Source organism: Syngnathoides biaculeatus, chromosome 2 (assembly GCF_019802595.1).
Source record: "Syngnathoides biaculeatus isolate LvHL_M chromosome 2, ASM1980259v1, whole genome shotgun sequence".
In the NCBI taxonomy this organism is placed as follows: domain Eukaryota; kingdom Metazoa; phylum Chordata; class Actinopteri; order Syngnathiformes; family Syngnathidae; genus Syngnathoides; species Syngnathoides biaculeatus.
Genome location: NC_084641.1, coordinates 41,039,404 through 41,060,595, shown reverse-complemented (window position 1 = coordinate 41,060,595; position 21,192 = coordinate 41,039,404). Strand labels below are relative to the sequence as shown.

At 44.7% G+C, this 21,192-nt stretch overlaps 1 protein-coding gene across 3 annotated transcripts in view; it reads right to left on the bottom strand.

Moving 5' to 3' along the window:
* The window catches only part of dip2ba (disco-interacting protein 2 homolog Ba), a 115,911-nt gene that overhangs the window by 77,858 nt on the left and 16,861 nt on the right, over positions 1–21,192 (bottom strand). Inside the window, exons 2-6 of one of the 3 annotated variants that reach the window (XM_061805771.1) lie at positions 17,287–17,349; positions 11,148–11,303; positions 10,940–11,065; positions 2,064–2,297; positions 1,832–1,963 (exon numbers count right to left, since the gene is read on the bottom strand). In XM_061805771.1, coding sequence (XP_061661755.1) covers positions 1,832–1,963; positions 2,064–2,297; positions 10,940–11,065; positions 11,148–11,303; positions 17,287–17,349 — 711 coding nt within the window. Of the gene's footprint in view, positions 1–1,831; positions 1,964–2,063; positions 2,298–10,939; positions 11,066–11,147; positions 11,304–17,286; positions 17,350–21,192 lie in introns of those variants that run through there. The other 2 variants (XM_061805776.1, XM_061805785.1) reach the window with 2 other exon arrangements.

Below are 21,192 nucleotides of genomic sequence, written 5' to 3'. Positions count from 1 at the left end.
TTTGGCAGCTCTGCATGAGGAAAAATCAAAACAATGGTTTTGATTGAAATCAGAAAAATTGGCATGATTAGTGAACATGGAGAGCATAATATATACAGAGAAGAAAATAAGTATTTGAACACCCCGCTATATTCCATGTTCTCCCACTGAGAAATCATGGAGGGGTCTGAAATTTTCATCGTGGGTGCATGTCCACTGTGAGAGATAATCTCCAAAGAAAAATCCAGAAATCACAATGGATGATTTTTTTTAACGATTTATTTGTGTGATACAGCTGCTAATAATTCTTTGAACACGTCTATCAGCTAAAATTCTCACCCTCAAAGACCTGTTAGTCTGCCTTTAAAAGTCCACCTCCACTTCATATATTATTCTGAATCAGATGCACCTCTGTGAAGTCATTCACTGCATAAAGACACCTGTTCACCCCATACAATCAGTAAGACTCAAACTTGTAACATGGCCAAGACCAAAGAGCTATCCAAAGACACCATTGACAAAACTGTATAACTCCACACGGCTGGAAAAGGCGACAGAGAAATAGCCAAACACCTTGGTGAAAAAGGTCCACTGTTGGAGCAATCATTAGAAAATGGAAGAAGCTAAACATGACGGTCAATCTCAATCGGAGTGGAGCGCCATGCAAGATATCACCTCGTAGGGTCGCAATGATCCTGAGAAATCAGCCCAGGACTACACGAAAGGACTTGGTCAGTAACCTAAAAACAGCTGGGACGACCTTTTCCAAGGTGACTGTTGGTAATACAATAAGATGTCATAGTTTGAAATCATGCATGGTACGGAAGCTTCCCCTGCTTAAACCAGCAGATGTCAAGGCCCATCTTAAGTTTGCCAATGACCATTTGGATGGTACAGAGGAGTCATGGGAGAGTTTTGTGGTCAAATGAGACCAAAATGGGATTTATTTGGTCATAATTCCACTAACCATGTTTGGAGGAAGACAAATGATGAGTTCCATCCCAAGAACACCATACCTACTGTGAAGCATGGGGGTGGGAGCATCAAGCTTTGGGGGTGTTTTTCTGCACATGGGACAGGAGAACTGCACTGTATTAGGGAGAGGATGACCGCAGCCATGTATGGTGAAATTTTGGAGAACAACCTCTTTCCCTCAGTCAGAGGATTGAAGATGGGTCGTGGCTGGGTCTTTTAACATGACAATGACCCGAAGCACACAGACAGGAAAACCAAGGAGTTGCTCCGTAAGAATAAAAATCAAGGTTATGGCGTGGCTTAGCTCGTCTCCAAACTTAAACCAAATAGAACAAAATTGTAGCTTCTGGATTTTTCTTTTTAGATGATCTCTCACAGTGGACATCCACCTACGATGAAAATTTCAGACCCCTCCATGATTTCTAAGTGGGAGAACTCGCAATATAGCAGGGTGTTCAAATACGTATTTTCTTCACTGTAGTTTCCCTTTTAAATAAGTTACTTTCGGGTTGTCCCATTCGGGGTCGCCACGGCGTGTCATCTCAGATGAACGCACATATGTTTGGCACAATTTTTTTTTTTTTACGCCAGATGCCCTTCCTGACGCAACCCTTCTCAGGTAGCTGAGGCCCCAGTGGGATACGAACCCACAACCCCTAGTTTACCAAACCAGTGGTCTAACCACTGAGCTACAGGGCCTCTCTCAGTTTCCCTTTTAAAGTGAATGACTAAAATAAATTATATTTTAATTTATTGTGATGCACCTATGAATCTGGATCAATTAAGATGAGATTGTTGTAGTTTTTCCCCCACACACTAAAAACTGTACATAGACACACAAGTCTGATAATACCAACACACTCCTGTGTGCATGTACCGTCAGCAGTATCCAGCATGCTAGAGCGGCTCTGCCCACGGCTCATGCCCCTGATGGCAGGAGGCAGGTCCATTCTCAAGCCTCTGTCCTGAGCAGTGGAAGATGATGTCAAATCAGGAGGGACACTGTTCTCTAATGAAGAATGACAAAGTGAGCCATGCTAAAGTGGATGACTACATGATGATGGGTATGACAACCTCATTCTTGTGTGTTTTTGATGAAGGGAGATTACCCATCTGCGTGTGGGATTCTACATCGGCCAGTAAAGAAGCGGGCTGAGGTGAGGGCTGCGGCTGGATTTTTGGCTCTCCGTGGGAGAGGGTGGATGATGCCGATGAGGATGTGGAGGAGCTTTGAATAGAACGGTTGATCCAGTAATCTGGACTCTGCAGACCCTGGGCCAGTGCGGCACTGAGGGCGGTCTTTCTGCGTAGTGAGCCTTCATCCTCTGATGCAGAAGACGTGTCTGGTGGAAAGAAAAGATATTTGAAACCTGTTACCTTGGTCAATATTTATACATAGTGTACCAAGAAGATCCAATGCTCCAAAAATTGTACAATTTTACAGACACAACAAAACACTGGTGAACAATATGCCCTAAAGTTGAAAAATGTTTGAAACTTGTACCATCAACATATAAGGACTTCATTTCACCCAGCATCAAAGTATTAACTGTTTTTGTTCCTTTGGTATGGGCTTCTGAGGACTCTCAGTCAAGTCTCAAAGGAGCATTACATCAACAATAAACAATTAAGTCCATTTGTTAGTGATGTTTTATGAACAAAAAGCACTGAGTGAAGATGTAGACCAGAGGTTGCCACACTTTTTTACCTCAAGATCTACTTTTCAAGCAGCCAGTCTCTCGCGATCTACCGGTTGGATGTCGTAAGAAAAAGCAAAAGAGAGACCATAAACTATACCACTCTATGCATTATCCTGAGTCAGATGCACCTGTCTGAGGTCGTGAGCTGGATAAAGACACCTGTCCACCCCATACAATCAGTAAGACTCAAACTTGAAACATGGCCAAGCCCAAAGAGCTGTCCAAAGACACCAGAGACAAAATTGCACAACTCCACTCAGCTGGAAAGTGCGACGAAGAAATTGCCAAGCAGCTTGGTGAAAAAAGGTACACTACTGGAGCAATCATTAGAAAATGGAAGAAGCAAAACATGACGGTCAATTTCAATCAGGGCAGAGCCCCATGCAAGAGATCACCTCGTGGGATCTCAATGATCCTTAGAAAGATGAGGAATCGGCCCAGGATTACATGACAGGACTTGCTCAATGACCTGTAAAGAGCTGGGACCACCGTTTCCAAGGTGACTGTTGGTAATACACTAAGACGTCATGGTTTGAAATCATGCATGGCACGGAAGGTTCCCCTGCTTTAACCAGCACATATCAAGGCTCGTCTTAAGTTTGCCAATGACCATTTGGATGACACAGAGGAGTCATGGGAGAAAGGTTTGTGGTCAGATGAGGCCAAAATGGAACTTTTTTGTCATAATTCCACTAACAGTATTTGGTGGAAGACGAATGATGAGTTTCATTCCAAGAACATCATCCCCACTGTGAAGCATGGGGGTGGTAGCATCATGCTTTGGGGGTGTTTTTCTGCACATGGGACAGGACGACAGCACTGTGTTAAGGAGAGGTTGATCGCAGCCATGTATTGTGAGATTTTGGGGAACGACCTCTTTCCCTCAGTCAAAGGATTGAAGATGGGTAATGGCTGGGTCTTTCAACATGACAATGACCCGAAGCACACAGCCAGGAAAACGAAGGAGTGGCTCCATAAGAAGCATATCAAGATTCTGGTGTGGCCGAGCCAGTCTCCAGACACAAACGCAATTGAAAATCTTTGGAGGGAGGTGAAACTCTGTGTTTCTCAGTGACAGCGCAGAAACCTGTCTGATCTAGAAAAGATCTGTGCGGAGTAGTGGGCTAAAATCGCTCCTGCAGTGTGTGCAAACCTGGTGAACAACTACGGGAAACGTTTGACCTCTGTAATTGCAAACAAAGTACCAACTATTAACATAGGTTTTCTCAACTGTTCAAATACTTATTTGTAGCTTTATCACACAAATAAATCCATCTATCCAATTATCTACCGCTATTCTGGGTCGGGTCGTGGGGGAAGTAGCTTCAGGAGGGATACCCAGACTTCCCTTTCCCCAGCCACTTCTTCCAGCTCTTCCGGAGGGATTCCGAGGCGTTCCCAGGATAGCCGAGAGACATAGTCTCACCAGCGTGTCCTGGGTTGTCCTCGGGGTCTCTTTCCAGTGGGACATACCCGGAACACCTCACCAGGAAGGTATCCAGGAGGCATCCGAATCATATGCCCCAGCCACCTCATCTGGCTCCTCTCAATGCGGGGGATTAGCGGCTCTTCACTGTAGACTGATTGGGCGAACTCCCATGCACCCTCGAGGATCCTGCTGAGGGTGTAGAGCTGCTCCATTGTTCCACGGCCAGGGCAAAAACCACATTGCTCCTCCTGAATCCGAGACTCGAGTTCCCGACGGACCCTCCTCTCCAGTACCCCTGAGTAGACCTTACCAGGGAGGTTGAGGAGTGTGATCCCCCTATAGTTGGAACACACCCTTCAGTCACCCTTCTTGAAAATGGAGACCACCACCCCAGTCTGCCAATCTAGAGGCACTGTCCCCGATGGCCATGCAATGTTGAAGAGGCATGTCATCAGGACAGCCCCACAAAATCCAAAGCCGTTAGGAACTCCGGGCAAATCACATCCACCCCCGGGGCCCTGCCACCAAGGAGCTTTTTAACCACCACAGTTGAGGTCAGCAGTGCCCTGTCCTCACTATACACAGTGTTGACAGTGCACTGCTTCCCCCTCCTGAGATGCCGGACGGTGGACCAGAATTTCCTTGAAGCCGTCCTGAAGTCGTTCTCCATGGCCTCACCGAACTCCTCCCACGCCCAGGTTTTTGCCTCTGCGACCGCCGAACACGCATTCCACTTGGGCAGCCGGTACCTATCAGCTGCCTTGGGAGTCCCACAGGCCAGAAATGCCCGATAGGACTCCTTCTTCAGCTTGACAGCATCCCTCACTGTTGGTATCCACCACCGTGTTCGTGGATTGCCGTCACGACAGGCGCCGACCACCTTACGGCCACTGCTCCAGTTGGTCGCCTCAGCAATGGAGGCGTGGAACATCATCCACTCTGACTCGATGTCCCTGCCTCCTCTGGGACGTGGGAGTTGACATTCCTTCTGACAGGGGAATCTCCCAGCCGTTCCCAGCATCCCCTCACAAAACGCTTGGGCCTGCCACGTTGGACTGGCATCTTCCCCCACCATCGGAGCCAACTCACCACCAGGTGGTGACCGAGTGTCCAAGAGATGTGGTCATAAATCCAATGACATCATCGATCATCGAACTGCGACCTTGGGTGTCCTTGTGCCAGGTGGACATGGGAACACCCTTGTGCCTGAACATTGTGTTTGTTATGGACAATCTGTGATGAGCACAGAAGTCCAGTAACAGAACACCACTCGATTTCTGATCGAGGCGGGGTCATTCTTGCCAATCACGCCCTTCCAGGTCTCACTGTCATTGCCCATGTGGGCATTGAAGTCCACCAGCAGAATGATGGAGTTGCCAGAAGTGGCGCTCTCCAGCACTCCCTCTAAGGACTCCAAAAAAGGTGGGGACTCTGCACTGCTGTTTGGTGCATAAGCAAAAACAACAGTCAGGACACGTGCCCCTACCTGCAGGCGGAGGGACCCCAAGCTGGGGAGGGGGGGGGGGGGGGAGAATAAGTATACCCACACCTGATCGGCGTCTCTCCCCGTGGGCAACTCCAGAGTGGAACAGAGTCCAACCCCTCTCAAGAGGAGTGGTGCCAGAGCCCAAGCAGTGCGTAGAGGTGAGTCCGACTATATCTAGTCTGAAATTCGTGACCACCAACGCACCAACTCGGGCTCCTTCCCTACCAAAGAGGTGACATTCCATGACCCGAGAGCTGGTTTCTGTAGCCTGTTATTGGATCACCAAGGCCACCGCCCAGCTCACATTGCATCCGACCCCTATGGTCCCTCTCACAGGTGGTGAGCCCATGGGAAGGGGGACCCATGTTACCCTTTCGGGCTGTGCCCGGCCAAGCCCAATGGGTGCAAGCTCGGCCACCAGGTGCTCACCTTCGAACTCCACCTCCAGTCCTTGCTCCAGAGGGGGGCCCCGGTGACGCGCGTCCGGGCAAGTGAAACCAAGATCCAATTTTTGTCGTCATCATAGGGGTTTTGGAGTCCTACTTTGTCTGGTCCCTAATCTAGGACCTGTTTGCCATGGGTGACCCTACCAGGGGCAAGAAGGCCCAGACATCTTAGCTCCTGGGATCATCAGGACACACAAACCCCTCCACCACGATAAGTTGACGGGTCTAGGATTAAGTATAAGTAAATAAATCATTAAAAAAAAAAAATCATACATTGTGATTTCTGGATTTTTCTTTTTAGATTATATCTCTCTCAGTGGACATGCACCTATGATGAAAATTTCAGACCCATCCATGATTTCCAAGTGGGAGAACTTGCAATATAGCAGGGTGTTCAAATACTTATTTTCTTCACTCTACATTCTACATTTTTATGAACAATTTTATTTGTTTTTGCAAATGTACAATAAAAATGTCAACAAACAAAAAAAAAACATTACCAACCAAACCAAGCCAACTATGAACTATAAATTTGAAAAGTCGCTTCCAACTGTTATTAATTTTTGTGCACTGTATTGTCTGTGCTTTCATCCTCGATCAGACTGTGCCAAGGTGGGACTTCAACACCACACCATCTCATCTTGCACTTTCTACTTTGGCTTCAGAGCAGACTTTTCTCACTCAAAAAAGAGAATCTCATCCAGTTTCATCACTTTTTCTTCGATTATTCACATACTCCGACATTAATGCAGCCCTCTGGGGGCACAAACCAGTGCAATCTGGAGGCCGGTCCTAAACCCGGATAAATGGAGAGGGTTGCGTCAGGAAGGGCATAAGGCGTAAAAACTGTGCCAAACAAATATGAGCGTTCATCTGAAGAATCCCATACCATCTTTTGGTAGGAAAGGGGAGAAGGAGACTTGGTGGCGGAACCCCAAAATACAGGGAGTCATACAAGGAAAGAGATTTGCGAAGAAGAAGTGGGAGACAGAGGACTGAGGAGAGGCGAAAGGAGTATATCGAGATGCGACATAGGGCAAAGGTAGAGGTGGCAAAGGTTAAACAAGAGGCATCTGAAGACATGTACACCAGATTGGACACGAAAGAAGGAGAAAAGGATCTCTACAGGTTGGCCAGACAGAGGGATAGAGATGGGAAGGATGTGCAGCAGGTAAGGATGATTAAGGATAGAGAGGGAAATGTGTTGACTGGTGCCAGTAGTGTGCTAAATAGATGAAAAGAATACTTTGAGAAGTGTATGAATGAAGAAAATGAGAGAGAAGGAAGAGTTGAAGAGGCAAGTGTGAAGGACCAGGAAGTGGCAATGATTTGTAAGGAGGAAGTCAGAAAGCCACGACAAAGGATGAAAAATGGAAAGGCAGTTGGTCCTGATGACATACCGGTAGAGGTATGGAAGCAATTTGGAGAGATGGCTGTGGAGTACAAATTTATTCAACAGAATACTAGCGGGCGAAAAGATGCCTGAAGAATGGAGGAAAAATGTTCTATTTCCCATTTTTAAGAACAAAGGGGATGTTCAGAGCTGTGGGATATATAGAGAAATAAAGTTGATGAGCCACACAATGAAGTTCTGGGAAAGAGGAGTGGAGGCTTGACTCAGGACAGAAGTAAGTATCTGCGATCAACAGTATGGTTTCATGCATAGAGTACCACAGATGCATTATTTGTCTTGAGGATGCTAGTGGAAAAGTACAGAGAAGGTCAGAAGGAGCTACATTGTGTCTTTGTGGATCTAGAGAAAGGGTATGACAAAGTACCAAGAGAGGAACTGTGGTACTGCATGCGTAAGTCTGGTGTGGCAGAGAAGAATGTTAAAATAGTACAGGACATGTTGGATGGCAGCAGAACAATAGTGAGGTGTGCCTTAGGTGTGACAGAAGAATTTGAGGTGGAGTTGGGACTTCACCAGGGATCAGCTCTGAGCCCCTTCGTGATTGCAGTGGTAATGGATAGGCTGACAAATGAGGTTAGACTGGAATCCCCTTGGACCATGATGTTCGCAGATGATATTGTGATATGCAGTGAAAGCAGGGAGCATGCAGAGGAACAATTAGAAACATGGAGACATCCACTGGAAAGGAGAGGAATGAAGATTAGCCAAAGTAAAACAGAATATATGTGCGTGAATGAGAGAGGTGGAGGGGGAAGAATGAGGCTGCAGGGAGAAGAGATAGCGAGGGTCGAGGACTTCAAATATTTAGGGTCAACAATCCAGAGCAATGGTGAGTGTGGTAAGGAAGTGAAGAAACGGGTCCAGGCAGGTTGGAACAGCTGGCGGAAGGTGTCTGGTGTGTTATGTGACAGAAGAGTCTCTGCTAGGACGAAGGGCAAAGTTTACAAAACAGTGGTGAGGCCGGCCATGATGTACGGATTAGAGACGGTGGCACTGAAGAAACAACAGGAAGCAGAACTGGAGGTAGCAGAAATGAAGATGTTGAGGTTCTTGCTCGGAGTGAGCAGGTTGGATAGAATTAGAAATGAGCTCAATAGAGGGACAGCCAAAGTTCGATGTTTTGGAGACAAGGTTCGAGAGAGCAGACTTCGATGGTTTGGACATGTTCAGAGGCGAGAGAGTGAGTATATTGGTGGAAGGGTGCTGAGGATGGAGCTGCCAGGCAAAAGAGTGAGAGGAAGACCAAAAAGAAGGTTTATGGATGTGGTGAGGGAAGACATGAGGGCAGTTGGGGTTAGAGAGGAAGATACAGAAAATAGGCTAAGATGGAAAAAGATGACACACTGTGGTGACCCCTAACGGGACAAGCCGAAAGGAAAACAAGATTCACATACTCCGACATTCACAACATCTTAAAGTAACAGCATTTCTTTTTTTTACTTCTGCCGTTCCTATCAAGAGTAAACCTAAGCAGCATGTTTAGCTCGTCATTGCTCTCCATTGCCCAGTGTTGCTAACTAAAGCAGTGTTGGTGGGCGCTGTCATTATAAACCACATTGATGAGATGCGTATGTACTGTAACATTTGTAATTATGAGTGTACCCCTTTAAGAGAGGGGGGGGTTCATGTAAACAGGCAGGAGAGGTGTGGCCAAGCAGCAGGTCATTGTTAGAGAAGGTTGTATGTGCTGCTGAAATGTTCCAAAAAAGTCCACCACTGAGCCACCCTGATGTAGACTATTCCTTTGTGCGAAGGGACGATGTGACAGGCCTCTCACTCGTGACAAAAATGTTTTACGCAAGTGTTACATCTAATCTTTTTATATAACATCCAAGGTTGATTTGATTTCAACAAAATGATAATGAGTGTTTATAGGGTTCATCTTGGGTTAAATAGTGTTTTGTTTTTAATCGATTACGACTCGACTGGTTCAGCCTTATTTTTATGGCAATTAAAAATGCTAAAAAATATCACTTAAACATTAACTGTATAGGTCATAACTTTTTTATAATGGTAATAATTCAAAGATGAACCAGTACAGGGTTCATACTCAGTCTGACCAAAAAAATTTAAGGGCTCTCTCGGGGCATTCTTAGGGGCTGACACGGAAAAAAATTTAGGGCCGTCGTGGGAAATCAAGAGTAGGGAAAAAAGACTCACCCAATGGTGCCATCAACCGTTCTTGGTTCATCAAATGTTCCAGTACCTCAGTACCTGTGACAGTGATCACCTGTCGCCCCTTGTGGCAGTTCTCATTGATATGACCCTTGTCAACATCTTCACATAACAGTATACAGAAAAACAGATTCTAACTACAATTGCAACTATATACACAAATGTCTTCTACTGATGTCTGTTTCACCACCCCTACTCTAGCTCCTTGAGCCTACCCAGTGCCTCCTCTATTGGTTGCTGCAGAGGTGCCAAAGTGGCTCTCTTGTCCTTTGCTCTGCCTCTGAGTGCATTGGAATCGGTGATAAACCTCAGATTCCTCTTTTCTTCTGCCTCCTCACACAGCCAGTCAGCCTTCTCAATAAGCGTAGATATGTCAGTCTCTATTCTGGCTTTTGTGGCTTTGAGGCAGTAGAGATGAAAAGTGGGCAGCGATGCCAAATGTAGCCAGGTACGAAGTCTTCCTTTCCCCACAGTGGTAGTTTTTAGCAATGTCACTGTCTGGGAACATGACTGCAAACACCTTTGAATTATTTTCACAAGATTTGTAACTGGAATGGCTGCAGATCACTTTTAAAGTCCGTCTTCGTGTATTGAACTACGTTCATAAAGCCTGACTTCTGGCTGGTTGAAGTCGATGGCTGGACAACTGTAGGTGCGCATGCACTGCTAGTACCACTGCCTGAAGTTGATGCTTCACTATCTTGATATTTTAGAAAGATTAATACCAACGGAAGATGAGCGAGTCTTCGCCAAATCAGCGTGTCTCCTGTTTTTCCGGTGCGACTCCAGCGCTTTAAAGCTGTAAAACGTGCCGATCTTTTGGATCTCGACGAACCCAGCTCCCAAACTCCTTACTTTCAACCCAAGCCTTCTTGGAAAAATGCACTTCCCCGTGATACAAGTTGGATCGATGAAAGAACTCCGCTACGTCGTAACGAAGACAAAGTGAAATGCCTACTCACGGAAACAAACAATGGAATATCGACAAGATGGCGACTAGTTGTCAACACTGTGACTTCAGTTGACAATTTCCGGCTGTTTTGGACGCCAGACGGATCGCTATTTTTTTAAAATAAAAGATTTATTTTTTTAGGGACAATTTTGGCGGTAGAGGTCCTCCCTTTGATTTTTTTTAATTTAAGGCCTTTTTAGGGGCTTGACCGGTTTTCGCGGATTTTTAAAGGACGTTTAAGAGTCCTTAAATCCACCTTCGAAAATGTAGGGGTTTTTATGGAATTTTAGGGCCGCGTGCGAACCCTGCAGTATAAATCTGGGCCAACTTGGAGCTACCACCACTGAAACATTAAAGTGAAGAAATTTAAGTGTTAGTTGTACCTGGAGGTGTGCAAGCATCACCAGGAGACTGGACAAAAGCTGAGCGTCGCTTGGTTGGCATGGGCAGGGGCATTTTCTCCTCTCTGTGCTTGGCGAGTGCTGCCTGAACAGCTTCTGTGTGAATGTCTAAATATTTGAATATGCAGAATGAAAAAAAGAAGTGAGAAAATCCTAACAATACTGCATATGTTTTTTGCTTTGTTTGGACCTGATCGGTAGCGCTCATCTCTGGCCCCTCCACTCCGGTGTGCACGATGGTGTTTGGAGGCTGAAGATGTGGAGGGGCCCGGGGCCTCGGGACTGGACGTGGCATCACCGCTGTGGCCCCCGGAAAGCTGCACATCTGACAAAGTCATATCTGTATCTGGAGAAACAGCAGATGGAGGCTGAATAAATAAATCTTCTAAAGAAGGGATGAATACATAAATACTGCACAACACAACAAGAGCAAGATATCTAAATTAAAAACCTCTGAACACAGCCTGTGTCAACATGTGCATGAATCTGGGGTGGTTCTCCTGCGAAGTCCAGTTAGTGCAGATATGAAAACTCAGATGAAAAAACAGTGAACAGTGCATGTATATAAAAAAGATAACATTATTACATTGTGACATTATGATTATATTTTTAAGACAACAATAATTGGAGACTCAAAATTTCTTTTAGGTGTGATTGTGAGTGCAAATGCTTTGCTTGTTTCTATGTGCCCGGCAAATAGCTGGCAACTACAGCACTACCACGCCCCTTGTGATGATAAGCGGCTCAGGAAAAAAAAAAAAAATAGTGCCTTGTGAAAGCATTCGGCCCTCTTGAACATTTCAATATTTCGCCACATTTCAGGCTTCAAACAAAGATATAACTTTTTTTTTTGTCAAGAATCAGCAACAAGTGGGACACAATCGTGAAGTGGAACAAAATTTATTGGAAATTTAAACTTGTTTAACAAATAAAAACCTGAAAAGTGGGGCGTGCAAAATTATTCGGCCCCCTTGCAATAATACTTTGTTGCGCCAAGTCGCTTGGGGTATGTCTCTATCAGTTTTGCACGTCGAGAGACTGAAATTCTTCCCCATTCTTCCTTGCAAAATAGCTCGAGCTTCGTGAGGTGGAATGGAGATTGATTTCGGCAATTAAACGTGATGGCTGGTGCCCAACCAAATACACACGCATGTGTTGCGATCACTTCATTTCAGGTAGGAATTATACTTAATATCAAATTACAAAGTATTTATAATGCTAAATTGACTCATTTGAGAACAATGCGTGTTAAAATAAAAAAAAAACGTCTGTCGCAGAGAGGTTTAAAAGTGTGTGGGTGCGTGTGGCCGCAATACGCTTCCATGTATGGAGGAGCCGACTCCCCGTCCTCTTTTTTTTCCCAATCGTAGTTAATGAATAGTGTTTGTATAAAACCAGGGGTCATTTATTTAAATATTGGTATTCGTGTTGAATACCATCTGAAAAGATCGATGGATTTTGGCAAAGGTTAACATGTAACCAAATACGCTCCCGCGTTCACGAGCCGTCAACCCATAAATTTTTTTTCAACCATAGTTAATGAATGCGAGTTTGTATAAAACCAGGGGTCATTTATTCAAATATTATATTTGAATTGAATACCAGCTGAAAAGATTGATGGATTTCAGCAAAGGTTAACGTGTAGTCGAGTACGCTTCCACGTTCACGAGTCCTCTCCCGTTGAGATCAGATCCAGCAATGACGTACTTGTATGCGTCCGGACTTTTATACGCTTTCAAACTTTTCTGTGTAAATCTCGACGAGAAGTTTATGAATGAAGAACATGAGAGAGAAGCAAGAGGAAAAGAGGCAAGTGTGAATGATGAGGAAGTGGCAATGATTAGTAAGGGGGAAATTATAAATGCACTAAAAAGGATGAAAAATGAAAAGACCGTTGGTCCTGATGACATAACTGTGGTGCTATGGAGGCAATTTGAAAAGATGGCTGAGTTTTTGAGCAACTTATTCAACAAAATACTCGCGGCCGAGAAGTTGCCTGTGCAATGGAGGAAAAGTATGCTAGTTCCCATAGTTCCCAGAGTTGTGGGAAGTAGAGGAATAACGCTGATGCGCCACACAATGAGGTTATGGGAAAGAGTAGTGGAGGCTGGACCCAGGACAGAAATATGTATCTGTGAGCAACAGTATGGTTTCGTGCCTAGAAAGAGTACCACAAATTCATTATTTGCTTTAAGGATGCTTGTTGAAAAGTACAGGGAAGGTCAGAAGGAGCTACAGTGAAGAAAATAAGTATTTTTGCAAGTTCTCCCACTTAGAAATTATGGAGGGGTCGGAAATTTTCATCGTAGGTGCATGTCGACTGTGAGAGATAATCTAAACAGAAAAATCCAGAAATCACAAGGTGGGTTTTTTTTAATTATTTATTTGTGTGATATAGCTGCAAATAGGTATTAGAACACCTGCTTGTCAGCTGGAATTCTGACCCTCAAAGACCTGTTAGTCGGCCTTTAAAAGTCCACCTCCACTCCATGTATTATCCTGACTCAGATGCACCTGTGTGAGGTCGTTAGCTGCATAAAGACACCTGTCCACCCCATACGATCAGTAATACTCAAACTTGTAACATGGCCAAGACCAAAGAGCTGTCCAAAGACACAGAGACAGTATTGTACAATTCCACACGGCTGGAACAGGCGACAGAGAAATAGCCAAGCAGCTTGGTGAAAAAGGTCAACTGTTGAAGCAATCATTAGAAAATGGAAGAAGCTAAACGAGTGGAACCCCATGGAAGATATCACCTCGTGGGGTCTCAATGATCCTGAGAAAGGTGAGGAGTCAGCCCAGGACTACACGACAGGAATTGGTCAATGACCTGAAAAGGGTTGGGACCACCGTTTCCAAGGTCACTGTTTTTGTTCATAATTCCACTAACCGTGTTTGGTGGAAGTCGAATGCTGAGTTCCATTCCAAGAACACCATCCCTACTGTGAAGCATGGGGGTGGTACCATCTACATCTACTACATGCACCTACAATGAAAATTACAGACCCCTCCATGATTTCTAAGTGGGAGAACTTGGAATATAGCAGGGTGTTCAAATAGTTATTTTATTCACTGTACATTGTTTCTCTGTGGATCTAGAGAAAGCCAATGACAGAGTATCAAGAAAGGAACTGTGGTACTGTATGCATAAGTCTGGTGTAGGGGAAAAATATGTTACAATAGTGCAGGACATGTATGAGGGCAGCAGAACAGTGGTGAGGTGTGCCATACGTGTGACAGAAGAATTTAAGGTGCAGGTGGGACTCCATTAGGGATCAGCTCTGAGCCCCTTCCTGTTTGCTGTGGTAATGGATAGATTGACAGATGAGGTTAGAATGGAATCCCTTTGGACTATGATGTTCGCAGATAACATTGTGATCTGCAGTGAAAACAGGGAGCAGGTGGAGGAATTATTAGAAAGATGGAGGCATGCACTGGAAAGGATAGGAATGAAGATTTGCCGAAGAGTGAGGCTCCAGGGAGAAGAGATGCCGATGGTGGATGACTTCAAATACTTGGGGTCAACAATCCAGAGTGATGGTGAGTGTGTTAAGGAACTGAAAAAATGGTAGGATGAAGGGCAAATTTTACAAAACAATGGTGAGGCCAAAAGACAAAAATTAAGTGCAAGTGTATGTAAACTTCTGCCTTCAACTGTATATACCACTGTATTTCAATAGTAGCTAGTAGTAGTAAAATAGTACTGTAGTTGTAAAATTAAATCTATTTGTCATTTTAATCTGAGCTCACTTTAAAGGATTCCTTGCGCTGCCTATAAACCCACTTTGTGCATTGTTAAAAGGCACCACAGCAGTGGTCTCAAACTGGCGGCGCGTGGTCCATTTGCATGTTAAATGTATTTTATTTTGAAAATGGACCAAATATGAAAGTTTGTCAGTGCGGCCCTTGAGTTTTACATGAATGGTACTTTTCCAGAAAAGCAGAGAAATATTTTTCTGAGTGAAAATTACAGCAGCGTTGTCATGTAGTGTTTTACGAGTAGTTTTATACACAACTTGTTGACACAAGCATCTTTGTTTATCGTTTTTCATTCATTCATTTTCTGAGCCGGCACCAATCCCAGGTATCATCGGGCAAGAGGTGGGGTACACTCTTTGTGCCAGCCAATCATAGGGCACATACAGACAAACAACAGTCGCACTCACAATCACACCGAAGGCCAATTTAGAGTCCCCAATGTTTTTAGGGATGTGGGAGGAAACCAGAATGCCCAGAGAAAACCCACGCAGGCATGGGGAGAACAAGTAAACTCCACGCAGACAGGGCTGGGACTTGAATCCCGGACCTCAGAACTGTGAGGCCAAAGGTCTAACCAGTTGCACCAGTGTGCTGCCTCCTAGTTTATCCTAATGTGTTCAACTTTAAAAAATCTAAAAAAAAAATAAATAAAAAAAATAAAATAAAAAATGTCTGAGAAGATTGAGTTATATTTTAGATTTCTAGGCCCCGAGGTGAATTGAGTTTGAGACCCCTGATCTTCAGTGATACTTCTACTTACGAAAACTCTAGTCACGAAAAATCCAGGTTACAAAACGCCTCAGAAAAATATTGTCTCTAATTACGAAGCAAATTCAGGATATGGAAGGAAAAAAAAGGCACTGGATTCCCCAAATTCCAGCTAAGGTAAAAATCCTGTAACTTTGTTTGCGTGGCATGATAGAGCTGCTCTCCCTTTTGGGTATCGCCATGGCATCTTCCTGGTATCCCATTGTATTCAAGGGACGTCAATATTTACCCATGATGCACTTCCTGTATCTTGGTTTGTGGCACGATAGAGCTGCTCTCCCATTTGCTATCGCTGTAGCATCTTCCTGCCATCCCATTGACTAGGAGGGAGGTCAGTATTTGCCCATGATGCATTTCCTGTATCTTGGTTTGTGACGTGATAGAGCTGGTTTCCCATTGGCGATTGCTGTAGCATTTTCCTGGCATCTCATTGGCTCAGAGGGACGTCATACCTTACCCATGATGCTTTTTGATTCCCTGTCCCGAATCATGTGGGCGCTGTCACACGCTGTCACAAGCTGACGCACATTGACAAAGTCACAATTTTTTTTGTGTTTTTTGCAAATTTATAAATTTTCTTCTCTCATCGTCGGTTCATTATAGTTATGAACAACCAATGTTTCAGTTGGTATATCGCTGGGTTGAAAACAGCGTAAAAAACAAAAAAAACACGCGAGGAGTGACCGGTTAATGGTAACGCCGTCCTTAGGAATTGAGAAAGGGCCTGTAGTAAAACGTTGCACGGTATTAAGCTCCCTGTTTTTATTATGCTCGTTATTTGAGACTGTAGCATAACCTTCCGAGTTCTTGGCAATAGTTAATCACAGCCATTTGTAATAATAACAAAAGTAACCCCTGAGTGTGAAGCAAACGAACCCAATGTAAAATGGAGCCATCTTTTAAAAAGGAAAACTTTGTTTTGTGAAAACTTTTATTTTGCAAATGACTTCAGTTATTAGGAATCATTGAAAATAGAGGTATATAAAATCAAGTGAGAGTTAATATATATGTACACATGCTTTATTGAGCGTAAAGAACAATTGCCAGAGTGACTGAAATTTTATTGTATGGCGAAGAAGATTACTGAAATGCGATGAACTTTGTCTGAAATTGTGCAAAGATGTGATTTCTAACAAACTAAGACCATGCTTTCCAGGGAACAAACGGTGACAGTCCTTCTAACGATGCAATTCTGCTTCCAAGGGTTCCCAGTGGAGGGTTAGGAGAGGTTAACTCCGAGAAAGACAAAAAAGAATTTCAACTTTGCGGCCCTGGTCTCAGAATTTGAGGCCCGTACTATATGTAGTACAATAAAAGGTAGTGTAAGAAACATGGGATGACCAGAGGAAGGTAGACAGGCAAAGTGCTATTAGCCTCATGTCTCATTAACTTGTCCTTGCATGTCCATATATGATGAGCCTGTGTGGTATTCCTGGCTGTTTTTGATACCGGAGTAGATTTCCAGTGCATGTGGGGCAGACGTAACCACAATAATATTAGATATGGATCACTTTAAATACTGGGGAACTGTTTCACAGTGGGAAGTGGAAACCCATTTCTCTTTCTTGTGTGCAATTCTAATAATGACCATGAGAGTGTGCTTGGATATCATAGGTAACTGTGGCCAAAAGGGGTCTAGCTGGACAGTGATATTCCTGTTTTTACAAAGCACAGCAAGGTTCATGAGAAGTGTATGCGGGTGGGATCTAAAAACTCTCAAGTGTAAATGAGAGTATACATAAGAGAATAGAGTCACAAAGAACATGAAGATGAAATTAAAATGGGTGGGATAGTCTTACTGGGGAAGCAGGAAGCCAGCAGCTTGGCTCTCTTCTTCTCAAAGCCTTTCTGCGTGATGTCACCTAGGATAGAGGATACCGACGCCGCAATGTTATTTTGTATCCTTATTGCGCGCGCGCACACACACACACACAACACACACACACACACACACACACACACACACACACACACACACACACACACACACACACACACACACACACACATTAAGAGCAACCATGTGCTGAAAACACTCTTTGAGCTTCTAAATTTGCCAAGGTAGAGCAGAGTCATACAATTAGTGGGTGGTCAGGGTCATCAAGGCCTTCTCTGCGGTCCGAAACACAATCACAATCACTGACCTACATTAACAACTGAAATTCCAACATTTGTGCCATCCAATTGTATTCATTTATTTTGTTTATCTTGGCATTAATTGGCCACTCTAAATTGCCCCAAGGTGTGATTGTGAGTGCGGCTGTTTGTCTCAATGTGTTCTGCAATTGGCTGGCAACTTGTTCAGGGTGTACCCCGCCTCCTGCCCGTTGACACCTGAGATAAGCTCCAGCACTCTCTGCGACCCTTGTGAGGATAAGGGGGAAAGAAAATGGATGGGTGGTTTCCATGGCTGGATGGTTGGCGATCACAGCTTGATGAAGCCAAAAAAAACACATCATCTGCAAATAACAGAGATGCAATAGTGAGGTCATCAAGCTGGACACCCTTGACACCTCAACTAAGTCTAAGAGAGTCTGTCCATAAATGTTGTGAACAAAATCGGTGACAAACGGGGAGCCTCGGCAGAGTCCAACTCTCACCGGAAACTTAGTGCCGGGAATTACACCAGTCATACAGGGTCAGAACATCCCGTATCAGGGGGTTCGGCACCCCATAATCTCGAAGGAGCGCCCACACGAATCCCCGAGGGACACGGTCGAATGCCTTCTCCAAGTCCACAAAACACATGTAGACTGGTTGGATGAATTCCCATGCACCTTTGAGGATCCTGGGGACGGTGTAGTGTTGGTCCACTATTCCACGAACAGGAATCTGAGATTCGACTTCCTGATTGGACCCTCCCCTCCCCTCCCCTCTAGCAACCCTGAATTGGGCTTACCAAGGTGGCAGAGGAGTGTGATTTTCCTGTAGTTGGAACACACCCTCTGGTCCCCCTTCTTAAAAAGGGGGACCACCATCCCAGTGTGTCCATCCAGAGGCACTGCTCTCGATGTCCATGAAAAGTTGCAGAGGCGTGTCAACCAAGACAGTCCCACAACATCCAGAGCCTTTAGGAACTCCAGGCGAATCTCATCCACCTCCGGGGCCCTGGAGGAGGTTGTTAAACACCTCAGTGACCTCAACCCCAGAGATAGGGGATTCCCCCTCAGCCAACCAAGAGTCTGCTTCCACATGGGAAGGATTGCCAGTGGAATTGAAGAGGTCTTCGATGTATTCTTGAGGTCAGCAGTGCCCCATCCTCACTATACACAGTGTTGATGGTGCACTACTTCCCCGTCCCGAGACGCCGGATCGTGGACCAGAATTTCCTCAAAACCGTCATGAAGTCGTTCTCCATGGGCTCACCGAAATCCTCCCATGCCCGGGTTTTTACCCTAGCGATGACCAAAGCTGCATTCCCCCTGGCCAACCAGTACCTATCACCTGCCTTGGGAATCCCACAGGCGAAAAAGGTCACAGGCCTCCTTCTTCAGCTTGACGGCATCTCTTACTGTTGCTGTCCACCAACGTGTTTGGGAGTTGGCGCCACGATGTCCATTGAGGCTCCTTCCCTGCCAAAGAGATGGCATTCCATGTCCCTAGAGCCAGTTTCTGTAGCCAGGGATCGGATCGCCAAGGTCCCCACTTTCACGACTGTCCAGTTCACATCGCACCAGAGCCCTAAGAATCCTCTGACAGGTGTTGAGCCCATGGAAGGGGGACTCATGTTACCCTTTTGGGGTTTGCCCGGCTGAGCCCCATGGGTGCAGGTCTGGCCACCAGGCACTCGCCTTCGAGTCCCACCTCCAGGCCTAGTTCCAGAGGGGTGCCTCACCTCCAGGCAAAGGAAACCTAAATCAAGTTGTAAAAACCTAAATCAATTTGTAAATACCATCATGGGGGTCTTTTGGCCATGCCTTTTCTGGTCCCTCAACTAGAACCTGTTTGCCATGGGTGATCCTACCAGGGGCGCCAATCCCCAAACAACTTAGCTTTTAAGATCATCGGGACACACAAACCCCTCCACCACAATAAGGTGAGGGCTCAAGGAGGGGTCTAATCTATGAGAATAAATTGTGCCGGACCATAAGAATAAATTGTGGGTGTAATTGAACTTTATTCGTGATCGGGCTGTTTCTTTAACCAATTGGACTTCAAATTAGTCTCAAAGGGCCAACTAGCTAGCCAATATTAGGTCGTTTTTTTCCACCAAGTTTGACATGGAAAACACATCTGGACCAATTGCACATATAACTACAGAATCAGCACTTCTTGTTAGAACAGTACTGTATTTTCTTTACATTTTTGCTTTAGTCATGTTTTAAGATAAGTATTGCTTCTGATTCTTTCCAGCTAATATGTGGCATACTTTTTGTATAGCATTGCTGGTTTCTATAATTACGATATAGTGATATAAAGAGGCATATAAATTGGGTAAGTCTCGACAGAAGGCCCAGGTACCAAATGCATGCGCAGTCAATAATAATCCTCTTTACACTAAATCTACTGAACAATATGGAACACTCACTACTTAGCAGGGAAGATAGCGCCATTGTTTGGCTTTGTATAAGTGTTGTTGAAAAAACACGGTGAGTGCGGGGAAACCTTTTCAAGGCGACGAAACCAAAATAAGACGCTTGCAGTTAAGTCAAGACTATCTTGAACAGAAAAAAGGAAAATGCCATTTGAGCAACACATACATGAAACTTTTATCTAACTCTAATGATATCCGCCACCCAGCCCCAAAAAATTATACACATTCAGGGAGTCCTCAGTCTATGACTGAGATCCGTTTACACAGTAGCAACTTAACTCGAATTTCGACTTAAGTCAGATTTCACTGTGAAAGGGCTACTGAAACGTAAAGCATACTTTTTTTACATGTTTTTAATAATAAAAAAAAAAAAGGCAGCCGGAATGGAACCATCCGTTTTTTCACCACACGTCATGATGTTGTCATACATGGATTTTTGCCAGCCTGTCGTATAGGTGGATTTTGCTCAAACACTCGGGAGGATGGATTCACTCTTCACACTTTTCCAAAACACCCGGTCCGTCGTGAAAAATGGATTGCACAGGTGCAAAGGACGAGAGCTTTGTGGGTTCTCAATGACAGGTAGGTGTGTGTATAGAGCTATTGAAAAAAAATGTTGTGGAGGACTAATTTGCCTCACAGTTTACAGCATATGTCATGTGTGAATTTAGAATAAATCCCCTTGGTCAAACCGGCAACATACAACAAAGTACTTGGATTGCGTTAAAGAAAATTTAATCCACACACACACAATACACTGCAACACAAAACAATAAAATAGAAGTACAAAGACAGTTTAGTAGGGTGTAACACAAGCTAACTAGCTAACTAGACGTATACTCCTCAAACTCAAACAACTTCTCTGAAAGCAGAAATAATAAAAAGCTCCGTCCGCGTCCGACAATGTAATCCTTCTCTCAGAACGTAACAAAAGATCTGCGTCATATCTGTAGTATCCGTGTACTTGTCCGATAGCAGCACGATGAATAAAAAGATCCGTCTGCGTCCAACAACAATCTTTCTTTCACAATATAATAAAAGATCCATGTCACATCGCCGGTCGCTGCAGTTATCCACCGTTTCACCCGATGCGGAGCTGGGTTGGGCTGGGAGGCTGGCTGGCCGTGCTGTCACACCCCTGGCGGAGAGGAGAAAGGACCTCTCCCCCCAA